The 14017-nt window shown below is 39.2% G+C and overlaps 1 protein-coding gene across 2 annotated transcripts in view; it reads right to left on the reverse strand.

Moving 5' to 3' along the window:
- The window catches only part of ttyh2 (tweety family member 2), a 61739-nt gene that overhangs the window by 19217 nt on the left and 28505 nt on the right, over nt 1–14017 (reverse strand). For both annotated transcript variants that reach the window (XM_031314774.2, XM_031314775.2), the window contains exons 4-5: nt 6492–6712; nt 2995–3090 (exon numbers count right to left, since the gene is read on the reverse strand). In XM_031314774.2, the coding sequence (XP_031170634.1) occupies nt 2995–3090; nt 6492–6712 (317 nt within the window). The remainder of the gene's footprint in view (nt 1–2994; nt 3091–6491; nt 6713–14017) is intronic.

The following is a 14017-nucleotide window of genomic DNA, read 5'->3' on the forward strand; positions in this document are numbered from 1 at the left end:
ATTTTTATTGAGGGAGCAGATGTTTGATCTGCAAGCTCAACTGCACAGGCTGAAAACTAGTTGCTGATCTCAGCTGCCATTTCCTCAGCCTTATAGATGTTATTCAATTGGTACTTTGGACATTTGAGATTACTCAAACTTCCCTTGTAACACTATTTAATACTCTACACACAGAGCTTCTATTACCATTTGCTTCCTCCAGTCAGTAAATATTTTTTCTTCCACTTTCTTACCAATGCTGTGATTGTGTTTCACTGTAATTTCCACGCATCCTACTCATTTGCTTTGTTTCTTTAAATGACAACTACTCCTTGTGTACATCTCATGACAGCACAAACGATTTCTGCCATCCAGGGAAATTAGTTTCTTCTCTCCATTATTTTCTTCTGCATGAGGGGCACACACAATCCACAACATTAAGCTTGGAAATAGGCTTACACTGTATTTACATCATGACATTTTAAGGTTCAGTTCACCCAATAGGTGCTGTGTACTGTGTATGTACTCAGGTTTTGAGATGTCAGTTTCTGAATGACTGCAATCCCCCACTCCACTACAGGAGGAGGTGGATGGGAATTTGTTTGCAGTGCTCAATTTGAAAAAATGTTTTTAGCACAACATGCAGAATAGAACAAACCAAAAGACATCTAGATAAAAAACAGCTGACAGTGAAGTCTATGGATGTCTCTCCTTCAATCGCATGCAGGCCTATCTTCGTGTCTAAGCTGTTACTGTGTGTCATGCTACCACAGAGCCGGTTATAAGCACCAGGAAGAGTCGGCAGGCCCCCAGAGTGTAATTTGCTCCCGAAACCTCCAACCACTTCCATTCTACTGGAAGAGAGCATGCCTTGGGAGGGCAGACACTCTTGACACTGACTCATCTTGTGTGTGCAAAGGGGGTGGGAGAGTGAAGTGGGGGTGTGTTTGTGGCTAGTAGGGCAAGTTTAGTGCAGCTCACACCCTGAACTGACTGATTAAGAGAGACAGAGTGACATGCATGCATGAATGAATGGAGGCCCCGGTGGTTTTCATGCCATGTGAAAGCTCCTTTACAGCAGGGAGAAAAAAGAAAAAAAAATCATATTAATACACTTAAGCTTTAGATACTGTGAGGAGATAAGCAGAGGCACTGCATGTGAATATATCCAGTACAGTATTTGTGTGCCATGGATCATCATCTGTTATATCATCTGTCAGTGTAACATGTATTTAAACGTGTGGGAGTGTTTTTATATCATAATTCTGTTATACCAACATCCTGTTTTCTTTCAACACTTCCTGCCTCCTTTTCCAAAAAACTCCAAAATATAACTAATTATCACCATTGATATTTTTCTTGTGTTATCTTTGGTTATGTTGTAATATAGCCTGCATGTGCTATTATTTATTTAGTTATTTAGTTATCTTGTTTTGTTCTCACTCATTAATTCAAATTAATGCAATATTCATTTGGGGAAAAAAGGCCTAAAAATACAAAGCTAAATAATGAATGACCTGTTATCGAATGTAATTCATGTCTGAAGCTATTTAAAGCAGGTTGAGTGTTAAACTGGAATAACAATCTTCAGGAAGTTATATTGTTGATAACATCAAATGGCTTCACTCCCATCTCTCCACAGCTCTCAAATCCAATTTGTAGAGCAAAGCTATTGACACAGCAACACTCTGAGCAAGTTCAACCTACCGCTGGCATAGCTGAAAGGCAAATGGTGAAATACGACAGGGCTCGCCGGGCAATGTTTGTGCAAGATCCAATACTTCCCCACCGTGGTCACAGGCGATTTCCCATGAGAAGAGAATGCAACTCCTGCTTCCAGCTCCCTCTGTCTACACCAAATCCTATTAATTCACATCTCATTCTTTGTTAAAATATATATATATATATATATATATATATATATATATATATATATATATATATATATATATATATTAAATTAAATATATTATATATTAAATTGATACCCGCCAATCGGCCAAATGCAGGTAAAAATTAACATTGGCAGTTAACATTGTAAAGTTACTAGCCAATTTGGTTGGTGTTGAATGAAGCAAATAACACTGCGTCTGTCTGAATCGGCAGGCAGAAACAATGCGACAAGTCAGTGTTGCCAGATTGGGCTCTATTCTACCAAGAAATTTGGGCGGTTTTGTGTGTTTGGCTTGGGAAATAGCAGTAACACTGCTTTAGTACTAATCCTACATTTCCCAGCAACACCACGTCGTGACATGTCATACAACCGTTGTTTATGTGCCTCAATACCACGTGTTTGTGGTATTGATTGCAAGCTACGCTGAAACGGAGAACACGAACGGAACAGCGAGAAATATATATATATATATATATATATATATATATATATATATATATATATATATATATATATATATATATATCTTCCTCTTTGGTATAAAAGGAGAATGTAAAGCACAGCATAGGTTATTTTGAACTCGTCAATAAAAAATTATCTTGTCTATCAGGACAACAAGATGTGGATGAGGGTGTTTAACTGATTAAATGGTGGTAGAAACGCCAATGTAAATGCAGTTTGTCTATTATAAATTAAGTAAAGTAAATGCATCTAGGAGTAACTGAAACCATAAATGTGGTCTGGTTTTAGCTAGGACAACGTACAAGCAATGATCTAGTGATTTGGAAAAGTGAGCATTTTGTTACAATGTGCACGTTCAGTTCCATGTTGTAACATCTGGACTAATTGGATCTGTAGCAACTGCTGCAGCAGCACAAATGTGACTAAAACTAAATGAATGTTTCCATGCTGGCTCCCAGTTAGTTGGCATTTACTTATGTCAGCTAATCTCCCAATCAACTCCTTCTTGCATACAGTACATCCTGCCACTGCCTCTTCACTCTCTGCCTTTAGGAAAATTACACATTAAAAAAACATAAAGCCGATTACCGATTATTAAACAAAAAACAGCTATTCCCTCCATAAATAGTCCAGTTTCACAGGGCGTATATTAGACTCACGTTGTTAGCAGCCAGCGAGACTGCTTGGCCAGCCCCAGACAGGCCAGCAGGCAGATGATCAGGTCCAGGATGAGGATCAGCAGGTAGGTGAGCCACCTGCAGAGACAGACAGAGACCATATACTGTAAAAAAGAGACAGAAAATTAAACTGCTGCTGGTGAATATATGTTTTGGCAAAGTAAGAAGAGATATGTTAAAGGGAAATTCCTGTTGCATGTAACCTAGACTACCTTTGTCTGAAATCGAAGACCCACATTTTCTGAACATTTTAAGTGGTACTCTTTTAGCATTATCATTGTGAACTGCATATGTGGCGTTCCACATTTTGTTTTTTTAAAGCACTGTGACTTAAAAAACAAAACAGAAGTGGGAGTTAAAAACCAGGAGGGGAGAGTATCTCACTTATTTTCATCTCAATAGACACACGCTGTGAGTGTTTGTGTGTGTATGTGTGTGTGTGTGTGTGTGTGTGTGTGTGTGTGTGTGTGTGTGTGTGTGTGTGTGTGTGTGTGTGTGTTGATGCTTGAGGGTATAATCCTGTCCAGTATTGCCCTCCTAAGTGTACCCATCTGTTGTGTGAGCAGTGGTCAGTCTGTGACCGGACACAGAAAGCCTGTCCAGATGGTTAATAATGGATGGACTCAAATCCATATGGTTGAATCTTTTATGCTGTGAAACAAACGGGGGGAGGGGCAGTTATATCACCTTTTCACTCTGATTTATCAAAGTGTACATCTTATTAAAGTCACCTCAATTTCCTCTCCATCAGTGTGCATCTTGCTCTCTTTTTCATTCATACCTCCTGCACTCATCACTCCTACATCATTCTCACATTGTACATTCTTCTGTTCTTTTTCATTATATCTTTAATTTCCCGCCCATCTGTGTCTCCATCACTCTACAGCATCTCCCTCATCACTCGTACACTGCTCTATCTGTATTTTTTCCTCCTCCTGTTTTCCACTCTCTTTAATCTCCATACCCTCTGTCTCGTTCCCTTTCAGCCCCTTTTCTCTCCCTTGTCCTTCTCTCCCTCACCACCACCTCCTTGCTATTTCTTCTTCGTTTCATCTTTTCCCCTCTTGGCAGAAGAAGCTGCGGCATCAACATGCACATGGAGGCTCTCGGGTGGCACTGCCACCGTGTTTGTCTGTGTCATCTTAATCCAATTAGAGTCAAACCAAGTACAGCATAGTGGCACGTAGGGATGGGGGGGGAGGGGGGGGAGATACATTTACAAGTCTGTATGATGGAAAAGTGCATGTTCTCAAGAAATTGTGTCGGATAGCAAGAAGCAGCTCCAAATGTGCTAGCTTCAGTTTGAAAAGTGGATAAGGATTATAGAAATAGCATTTTATTCAACCTCCCGCACAGAGAGGTCAGAGGTCCCTGTCATCTACCAATAGTGGGTTTTATGGGTTGGCCAGGATCTGGCTGACCTAGGACACACACTCACCAAGGGACCCATAAAATCACACCCCTCTTTTTTTATACCATAAATTTAATTTAATTTCATTTTTTCCGATGTGAAACACTTACTTTTGTATTCTGTAAGGCAGAAAATGTCAAATCAATTTTTAAAACACTGAGCGAAATTTCTTTTCAAAAATACTTTCAAAAATGACATAAATGAGTTATATAAGTTGCAGAATACATTTGAGGTGGTTCTGTGTCCCGTTCCCAATATCCGCCGGCAGGATTTATTTTCAAGGATAGTTGGTTCCACTCTGCTACATGCTACAAGTGCTAGAAAACCAGAATGTGGGGCACTAACGTGTTAAGGGAGAGAAGATTTTTTTTTTCGCCCAAAGTCAGATTTGCCAGTATCAAACAGAGATGGATGGACATCTACAACTGGACATAAACATGTATTTAGTTTGTTTAGAGTTAAATAAACAATAAATTATGACGTAAAATAATAAATAAAGATAAATAAAAGTGTATCATATAGTCCAGGAGATATAAAAACCATACAATCTAAATATATACAGAAGAAGCAGTGTGACTTGTGAAAGGTAGTTCATGCCACAGTACCCCTTGGTGTCAAATCTAGACTTACGAACTGCAAGCGTAAATATGAAACGCATAAAAAAATGTGTTAGAAAATCAACCTGAATAGAACACACATCCATTAAAGTACCTGAGCACTGCAAAGCTGCAGTGTTTCTAGCTGATAACATTTTTTTTTTTTTTTTTTAATGATGTCAACGTCAAAAACTAATAGATTAAAGAATGAATGAGAATAGAAAGTCTTTTTCTGTTTGTCAGTAGCGTAACATGACAAACACTATGAGAACACTTGAAGAGTAGACTAAAAGTACGTTGAAGATAGGCAGCCAACTCTGACACAACACTTGATGAGTCAAATCAAAAACTTGCAAGCACACACACACACACACACACACGCATGCCCGACCACAACTATTTGTTGGGGCATGAGGCAGTGATAATGAGTCATTAACAGCTTACAGTGTCTGGCTGTCTGCTCTTGGTTTACCTACTCTATTAGCTCTGAGCTATGTGGGTATTGAATTATCGGCAGAGGAGAGTAGTTGCATTACAGATCAATACAAACACACCAGCCTGTCTGTTACCGCAGACTCCACAGAAATACTATCAGGCCTACACATGGACTAAAAAATTGGCAATGTGCCTGTTTCTTCTCTGAGATGGTAAGAGTGTGAGTTTAACGGTAATGAGACAAAACCTAAGATAATAGTTCTAAAAGATTCTGTAATTGTTTCTATCATTAGGATCTGTAGTGTTGATGCAATGATTGCTAATAATTGCATTGGACTTTTATTTTCACGCCCCACAAAACTATGTTTGCAAGGGACTTTGCATTTACATAAATGCATGATACACACATGCAACCACCTTCTTTCATCCCATCCACTAAATAGCATGTGATATATTCAGGTCATAAAGTATGTAACCACCAACACATGAATTATCTATTCAACTGCAAATCACAAGTTGCTCAGGGATTGCTGCCATAAAAGAGACAATATATTATGAGTTTAAGTGTATCTTGCATCTCTAAGAAGCAAATATATCTATATTTTACTTTAATTTGTAGTTTTAATATATGATCATACAAATATGATTGGTCATTCCTGGTTAAACAGAATCTTAGCCCATGCTTAGTCGTCGCTCCCAAACAAGCCAAGATATAAATAGCTATATTTATCGAACTGTTCTCTACTGATTTGCTTTTAGAAATAGGTACATGTACATTTTTGACTCCCACAAAATTTTGGATAGACTATACCCTTGAAAATATTCATGGAAGACAACATTTTAAGTTTTAAAGAAAATCCATGTCCTGAATTTCCACTTCCGGAATTTCGCTCTGGATGTGTTCCATTTTTGACGATATTATCTCCCTGTTTAACAGGAAACCTGCACATCTGTAGCATCATCACAATTGTGAGTGAACAGAGCTCCGGGCCACCCTGCACTGCACAAGCCAACACTTGTATTTTTCTGTTCCTCACCTGTAGTACTCTATGTTTGCCGTTTTATCAGCGATAGATGCCAGGTCCACTTTAGCCTCCTCCCAGTCAGGCAGGCCCAGCATCTGTTTGATCACGTTGTCAGCCATCTGCTGCATGAACTGCAGGGTCTGCACGTAGTCGCCCCGCGTGGCAAAGATCTCGTCCAGTCTGGCGAGGTGCTGGTGCAGGCCGCTCTTCATGCTGCCCATGGTGCCAGTCACCTGGAGGGCAGAAGGGGAAAGGAGGGGGGTGAGATGAATGGTACAACAGCACTGCTGCTGGGAGTGGATTTACAAGCATGAAAGCTAATGAACTGAACCATTCTTGAGGCATAGTAATGTATGCATGGATTAGTAAAAGGGAGTTGATGATTGAGCACCATTCTGGTAACAGTAAGGCACATGTTTTCTTAAACTGCCAGCAGAATAAAATGCCAGTTTAATGTTTTCCTCCACCTTTCTACAAAAATGATATTGACAGACTTTTCTTAGTGCTGAACACAGCATCCTGCTTGTGTGGGTGCCTTTGGTCAACTTTTCTGCCTGAGAAAGTCTCCCAGAAAAAAAGTGACCAAAGGTGAGATGAGCCCAAACATGAGGCTGGTCTGTGCAGCGGAGCAAAGCGAGGGGGGGCAGTGTTGGAGAGCTGGAATACTGAGTGTGGGTGTCGGTGAAGAGGACCATTTTGAGTAAACAGTTCAGCTTGGAAAACAGCCAACACTAGAAAGCACAGAGGTGAAATACTAGGCTTGCTTGTGCTGGAGATTTGTATTCCACAACTGCTTTTTCCAAAAGATACTTCACTAATGAGACCAATAGTTTGTTTACCTGTTTAAGCCATGTAATCATAAAGGAAGTAAACTATTTACCAGCAAAGGAGAATATGACAAACAAAACAAATATACACTTGACTCATTTCTATTTTTTTACCTAGTCGGCCAAATACAGCAAGACTGGATTTTCTGTGTGCCCTACCGTTTTCCTTAGGTTTTATTACTCTGTACTTTGCTCAAAGGGAGAAGTTGTTTACAGGGAAATGGCATTCACAGAGACATCCTGCTATTTGATAATTAAATATGCTGTGTTTGTCAGGCAACGGATTTGCTGAAGCTGAGGCGAAGAGAGGTTGGGTGGATGTAATTAGTTGGGTTTGCATTCTCCGTGTGACCTAAAATGGCTAGTGGACAGAGTCTATGCTAGCGGCTCTATGAGGCTGCTCTGAGGAACAGTTGTGCATTGAGCTAAATGCTAACATCAGCATGCTAACAAGCTCACAGTAACAATGCTAACATACTGATCATGCTGAGCAAATCATATTTACCAGGTTCACCATTTTAGTTTAGTCTGTAAGCATGCTAACACTTGCTAATTAGCACTAAACACAAACTACAGTTGAGGCTGATGGAAATGTTAGTTTTGCAGGAATTTAGTCAAAAACCAAAGCATTGTAAGTTACAGGATCACCAAAGTTATCATAATGTATCCGGGTCAAAGACGATTTAAAATCTGAAAATAAATGAAAGTGTCAAAAAATGCCAACTCAAGCACTTTCTATTTTTATTAGAGTGTTCTATATACATCTCAACAACAGGAATTTAATTTAGAAATGCAACTTAATTTTTTTTGATGAATCATGTGATTTATTCCATGAAAAATGTCCTTCCTGGGTAACGGGAATGGATTTAAAAAATATATTAAATGTCTACCTTTTTAGCATATAAATGTTTAGGCATATCCATAGTTACAGCTAACCAAACACGCACTGCTCAAAAAAACTAAATTTTTAACACAATTAATATGATATATTTGAGTATTTATAATTAAATGGGCTCATCGTTTGATTTTGGTCACGCAATATTTCATGCCAAAAACAGAAAAATTATGAAAGATGTCTTAAAATGCTTTACAGTAAAGGCTATCAGGTTTGTATTGTATACTCAGCTCAGGAAAACATGATTGTGTAATATACCATGACAATCTGAGTTAAATTACTTGACTGTCATTGTTACTCGGGATGACATCCCGTTAGCCAGGAATGACATAATAAGATTAAATCAATACATATTATTTTATTAATATAATCTAACATTATCAACACAATGCTTGAAAAGTGACAAATACTAATAAAAAAAATATTTTCATTAACATGTCCAATCTGGATAACAGAGGACATGTCCTGGGTAACAGAAGATCTTCGTTATCCAGGAAGGACAAAAACATGATTTTCCCACCAAAACTCTGTCAAACATGGCATACTCAGCTAAAATATATCTTAGCCTTTAAAACATTAATGCCAGATTTCACATGAAATAGGCATTTTTTAAATATCAAAACATCAAATACGTTTTATTAGCGTTATCCAGAAAGACACATGATTTTTGGACATAGTGCACCAGTGACCCAAAAAGCAAAATTAAAAACTTTTTTAAGAGAGAATTACTAAACTCTCCAGATGTTTTAGGGTTCTCCAAAATCTTCTTTATGATGTAATATCATATTTCATGACTGTGCAATTGCATTATGGGTAATTTATGGATTTTAAGGTCTGTTACCCAGGAAGGACATTAGGGAAATCCAAAAGTAAGGACAAAAGTATTTCTTGAGTAGGGTAAAATTTTAAATAAGGGTAGGATTGTTACTATATTTGTAGGTATCACTGCAAACATCGACACAATTATGCCAAAGTAGATAATTAATGCTCTTATTATTATTTTTGACATTTTTATTATATTTTTATACTTAGATTTTAAGCCCGGATGTTACCCAGGATGGACAGTTTGGCACTTCTGAGCTCAATAGCTCTTTGAATTTTATTTTTTTGCAATAAATACCTATAAAAGTGAGTAAAGAGGGGAGAGTTGAGTAATATGATGTCGTTTTTTTAAATTTATATTTATCTTTTGCATTATGAATATGCTTTGGACACCATAATTGACATGCCACGTCTTTGACCCATCCTCTAAGGACCTTGAATATCTGTAGCAAACAGTGTTTAGGATGTTCACCAATGTCATTGTGGTGCTAAAGAAAAAGTCAGGGGATCACCAATGTCATTAGGATACACCCTCTGGAGACCATGAATGTATGCACTAGGGGTGGAACGCTACATGTATTCATATTGAACCGAAACGGTACGGGCGTCTCGGTTCGGTAGCCTACATGAATTTACACGGAGAATACACGGTATAAAAATAAATAAAACTTGCGTGAAAATGAATTAATGTAATGTGGAACTACTGTTACATACGCGTTTCTTAGGGACACCTAATCTGTAGCCCCGCCTTAGCTCTGAAGCTCCCAAGCTCCGCCTACATGTCAAGTCGGTCCAGTGGCAGTGAGTCCACACCAGAGCCATGTCTTTCTCTATCACTCTGGTCCACGAAGCAAACTAGTCCCTTCCATATACAACCAAACACGGATGTACTGTAGCTGTATCCCTTCTTGCCTCGATCACAAATGGCTTCCAGGCCCATTTGCTTCACTGTTTGCTCCGCTGTTAGCTCCGCTTTTAGCTCCGCCGTTAGCTGTTAGCTCCGCTGTTTGCTCCGCTTTTAGCTCCACCGTTAGCTTCGCTGTTTGCTGCTAGCTCCGCTGTTAGCGTGTGAAGCTAACGCCACAATTCACCAACTGCTCTGTGTAACCGAAGCTGCTCTTTTAACATCCCTGCTCTGTGCATTCACATGAGAGCGGCGCTTGTCTCCCATATCACACTACTAGCTGATTGTCTTATTTTGTTTACAAGTTCCAGATGGAGTCTGGAGATGATGTGGGGTAGCCTACTTATTGTTTAGGCAACTGTTTACATCTTACTTTATACGCTTCAGGCTGTTGCAGCTATAGCTCAGGGGAGAGACTGGATGACAGGTGGTACAGCCTGAGACATGCACAATTTGCAATGCATTTTTGTTATGCTTTTCCCTCCATTGTACCGAACCAAACCGTGATGTCTGAACCGAGGTATGAACCGAACCGTGACTTCAGCATACCGTTCCACCCCTAGTATGCACCAAATTTAATGAAAATCCATTGAGTTGTTAATGACAGATTACAGTCTGGGCCAAAGTGGTGAACGATCGACATGCCGACATTGCCATCCCAATGCTGCTAGCATAGCTAAAAATATCCATCCATCCATCTATTAGCTAAACCTGCTCATTGCTAACAAATGTATGTGTATGTATGTGTGTTTGGAAATTAAGTGTAATCTTTCTGTAAAGATAAAAGAAAAGAAATTGCTTAATAACAATATTTTTATGACAAAATCATTGATCTTTATTATTTATAGTCACTATGTGTAGACATTTGAAGATTACCTCTAGCGTCCCCAGTGGCAGCATCAAGAAAACACTGGAATTAATTAACTTTAAGCAACATATAGGGCCCTATCTTGCACCCGGTGCAGCACAAAGCCCGACGCAAGTGTCTTAGCTAGTTTAAGACAGAAGCAGTTGTCAATTTCCCATCCAGCGCCCAGGTCATTTAAATAGCAAATGCACCTGCGACCATATGTGCGCCCATGGGCGTGTTGGTCTTACAGGGAGGTGTGTTAGGTGCATTCTTGTTGTACCATGCCATCATAATAGCAATGCACCAAGGTACAAACGCGCCTGGCTTTTAAAGGGAATGGGAGATCACACTCTGATTGGTTTATTGCATGTTACGCCCAAAACACACCTATGATTAATTAAGACACTAAGTACAACTCTTTTGAACCATGCGCCTGGCACACGGACCCTTTTTTCCTCCGTTATTTTAGCAAAAGTGGATTCGTACACGCCCTAAACGTACTTTTCCAATTATCACTGAGACTGGCTCACCTTTCAACAAACAAATCTGAATTATTTCATAGTTATAATCACAGAAAGATCCTACACTAAGCGGCTTCGATATTTTAAATGAGAAAAAAAGATCCATATTGAAGCAGCCACTGAGATCAAACTCACAGGCCTGAGGTGCTCTGTAGTTTGTTATCTGATCGTTTATTGATACCACTTCCTCCGACTGAGCAGATGAAATCAGATGAGAATTGAAAGCATGTATCTGATCCTTGCCTCATGTGTGAGAATCATATCTAAAATGCCTGGGGAGACAGCCAATCCAGCTAATCTCTCCTTCGTCTTGGTCTGATCCTTACCGTGTAAGTGATCCGCACCGATCAAGAAGATATGATTCCCAGTCCCATACTTCTTAGTCATTATCTCAGCCTGATGTTTTGGGGGCATGTTGAAGCATTCTCTACCTTGCATCTTTTAAAACAAACAATTTGCAGCGGAATGTGTTTGGAGCAAAGCTATTTTACTGTGGGATATTCATTTCTACTCACTGTAGGGTAAACAACAAACAAAAATAAATATCAAAAGTTGATTTGAGCGTGAGGAAAGGGAAGAAATCATAGATCAATGGGTAGGCTATTATGTAGAGGTTCTCATTTACGTGAGCTTGTATTTAGTTTTGACCCTAAGCCGTGTGGGGGAGTGGTATGGTCATTTAGTCATTTAGATTAAATAAAAATAAATATGCAAAAACACAATTGAAGGGCTGTCAGGCACATGCCAAACCAACAGGCTGGCAAAATACCCCTCACCTTAAAGCCATGTTCGCCAATCATGCAAGGAAAAAGATGTTCGTCAATCAGAAGACGTGTAGACAACGAAATCACTGAAAACCAAGAGTCTGATCATCTTCACCCTGGAAGAAGTTTTACAAGAGTTACATTTTCAGTAACCTAAAATGCAATTGGCGCTTGGACCCTAATGCTAAAGCGCATAGAAAAAGCTACATTTAAAAAAATACCCATGAACGTGTGGACTAGAACCTAACATCCTTCTCCTTGCCTCATTGGCTCTACGGTCAAATGATACAATCTGATCTCTAATTACAAAGAAAAACATGGTATTTGATTCCATCTTTCACAAAAGGTTAAACTGCTACTTATACTTCATAATAATTCATAGCAGACCATCTATTTTTTTCATCTAAAAGTTAATACAGGAAGATCAGGTTTAGAAATAGACACTTTGTTGAATTATCTATGTGTGTGTCTTACCCGCAACATTACAATACTGCCTGTCAGGCTCTACAGAATATAAATTCTTCTTCACTAGAATTGGATCTCTATATTTAAGTCATGTTGGGGCTGGTATACGGCCTCAGAGGAAGCAATGTTTCAGTGATGACTCTGGAAGCACGAAACAGAAAGGCTGGAAGAGAATATTTTTAATTTAAGACGCAAACCTCCCAGAGTGTCCATCTCTGAGTTGAAAAGAGAAAATTGCTTGCCAAGTTTGGTTTTCATGTTGTTTCTAAAAGCTGTATCACACTCTGCAGACCGGTGCCAGGTTAAGACTGAGCCAGCATCCAAGAACCACTTCCACTATATCCTGTACTCGTCCCGTAATCGCTTGATAAATGAGGACCAATGAGCGTAGATGTTCAAGTAAAAAAACAAAGGTTAAAACATAGGATTAAACCCTTTTCCTGCTCTAACTCGTCTCGTCTCTGCTTGTAAGTGGAGAGACTTTTCTTCAATTAAAATTGAATGTGGGAGTTAGAGCGTGAAATGGAACATGGGTCTGAAGTGCCTCAGCAGCTCGGTCACTGCAAAGATAGAGACCATCTTCACCGATGGGTAATGACGCTCAGCAGAACATCTCTTTAAAAATATATTCTTTCCTACCTCTTTTTTTCCCTCTCAGATACTTGATGACCACAGAGCTTTTAAGAAGTTGCCCTGTGTGGGTTTGTTGCGGACATTAAATCAAAACCTTTAGAAAACCAATGGCCCACACGGCGAAGTTTGTTAACCAAAGGAAGGAAGTGGGATCATCACTCTAAAAATGGTTTGCTGTGAGTACTCTGATACAGATGAGAGCGGTTCCAACAACTCAATGAATGTCTCTAGCTTAGTTCTTAAGAGAGCGAGAGTTCACACAGAGGTAAAAGTCGTTTGGCTACAAGGATGACCTCTGGCCCAGCGTCAGTACTTTTCTTTCAGCTTTCCGTGAGAGTGAGGAGGTCAGCAAAAGTGTATCATCAGTCATATCTCAACTGGATCACACCCACCAGCACACATATTAAAACACACATCCAGATGTCAAAGAGGTCTTTACATTTGCACCCGGAGATGGCAGCTGTTTAATGAGTACTTTCTATTTCATAAAGAACTGAGGAAAAGATTGTGTCTCTTCTTCTGGAATACAACACATTGTTTTCTTTTCACCTCAGCCATTATGAATAATACACCAAGACCCTAAGGTACTTGAACACCTTTAAGGAGTGCCATTTCTCAGAAATCCCAGGTTCAGACTGGGACCATGCATGTACACAGACATGCATGGTATTTCTTGTTTTTTTGCAGGTTTCCTCCCACACGAAAGAGAAGCAGGTTATCAGGAGTACTAGGAACATTTGTCACAACATTCATTGTCTTTAAACCTCTTCCCCAAAAGACAAAAATCATTCAGTTCAGTTTTTCAATTCATAATCGTTCCTTCACCTTATGAATAACTTATTATTTTGTGTTATTAC

The sequence above is a fragment of the Sander lucioperca genome, chromosome 22 (genome assembly GCF_008315115.2).
Source record: "Sander lucioperca isolate FBNREF2018 chromosome 22, SLUC_FBN_1.2, whole genome shotgun sequence".
NCBI lineage: Eukaryota > Metazoa > Chordata > Actinopteri > Perciformes > Percidae > Sander > Sander lucioperca.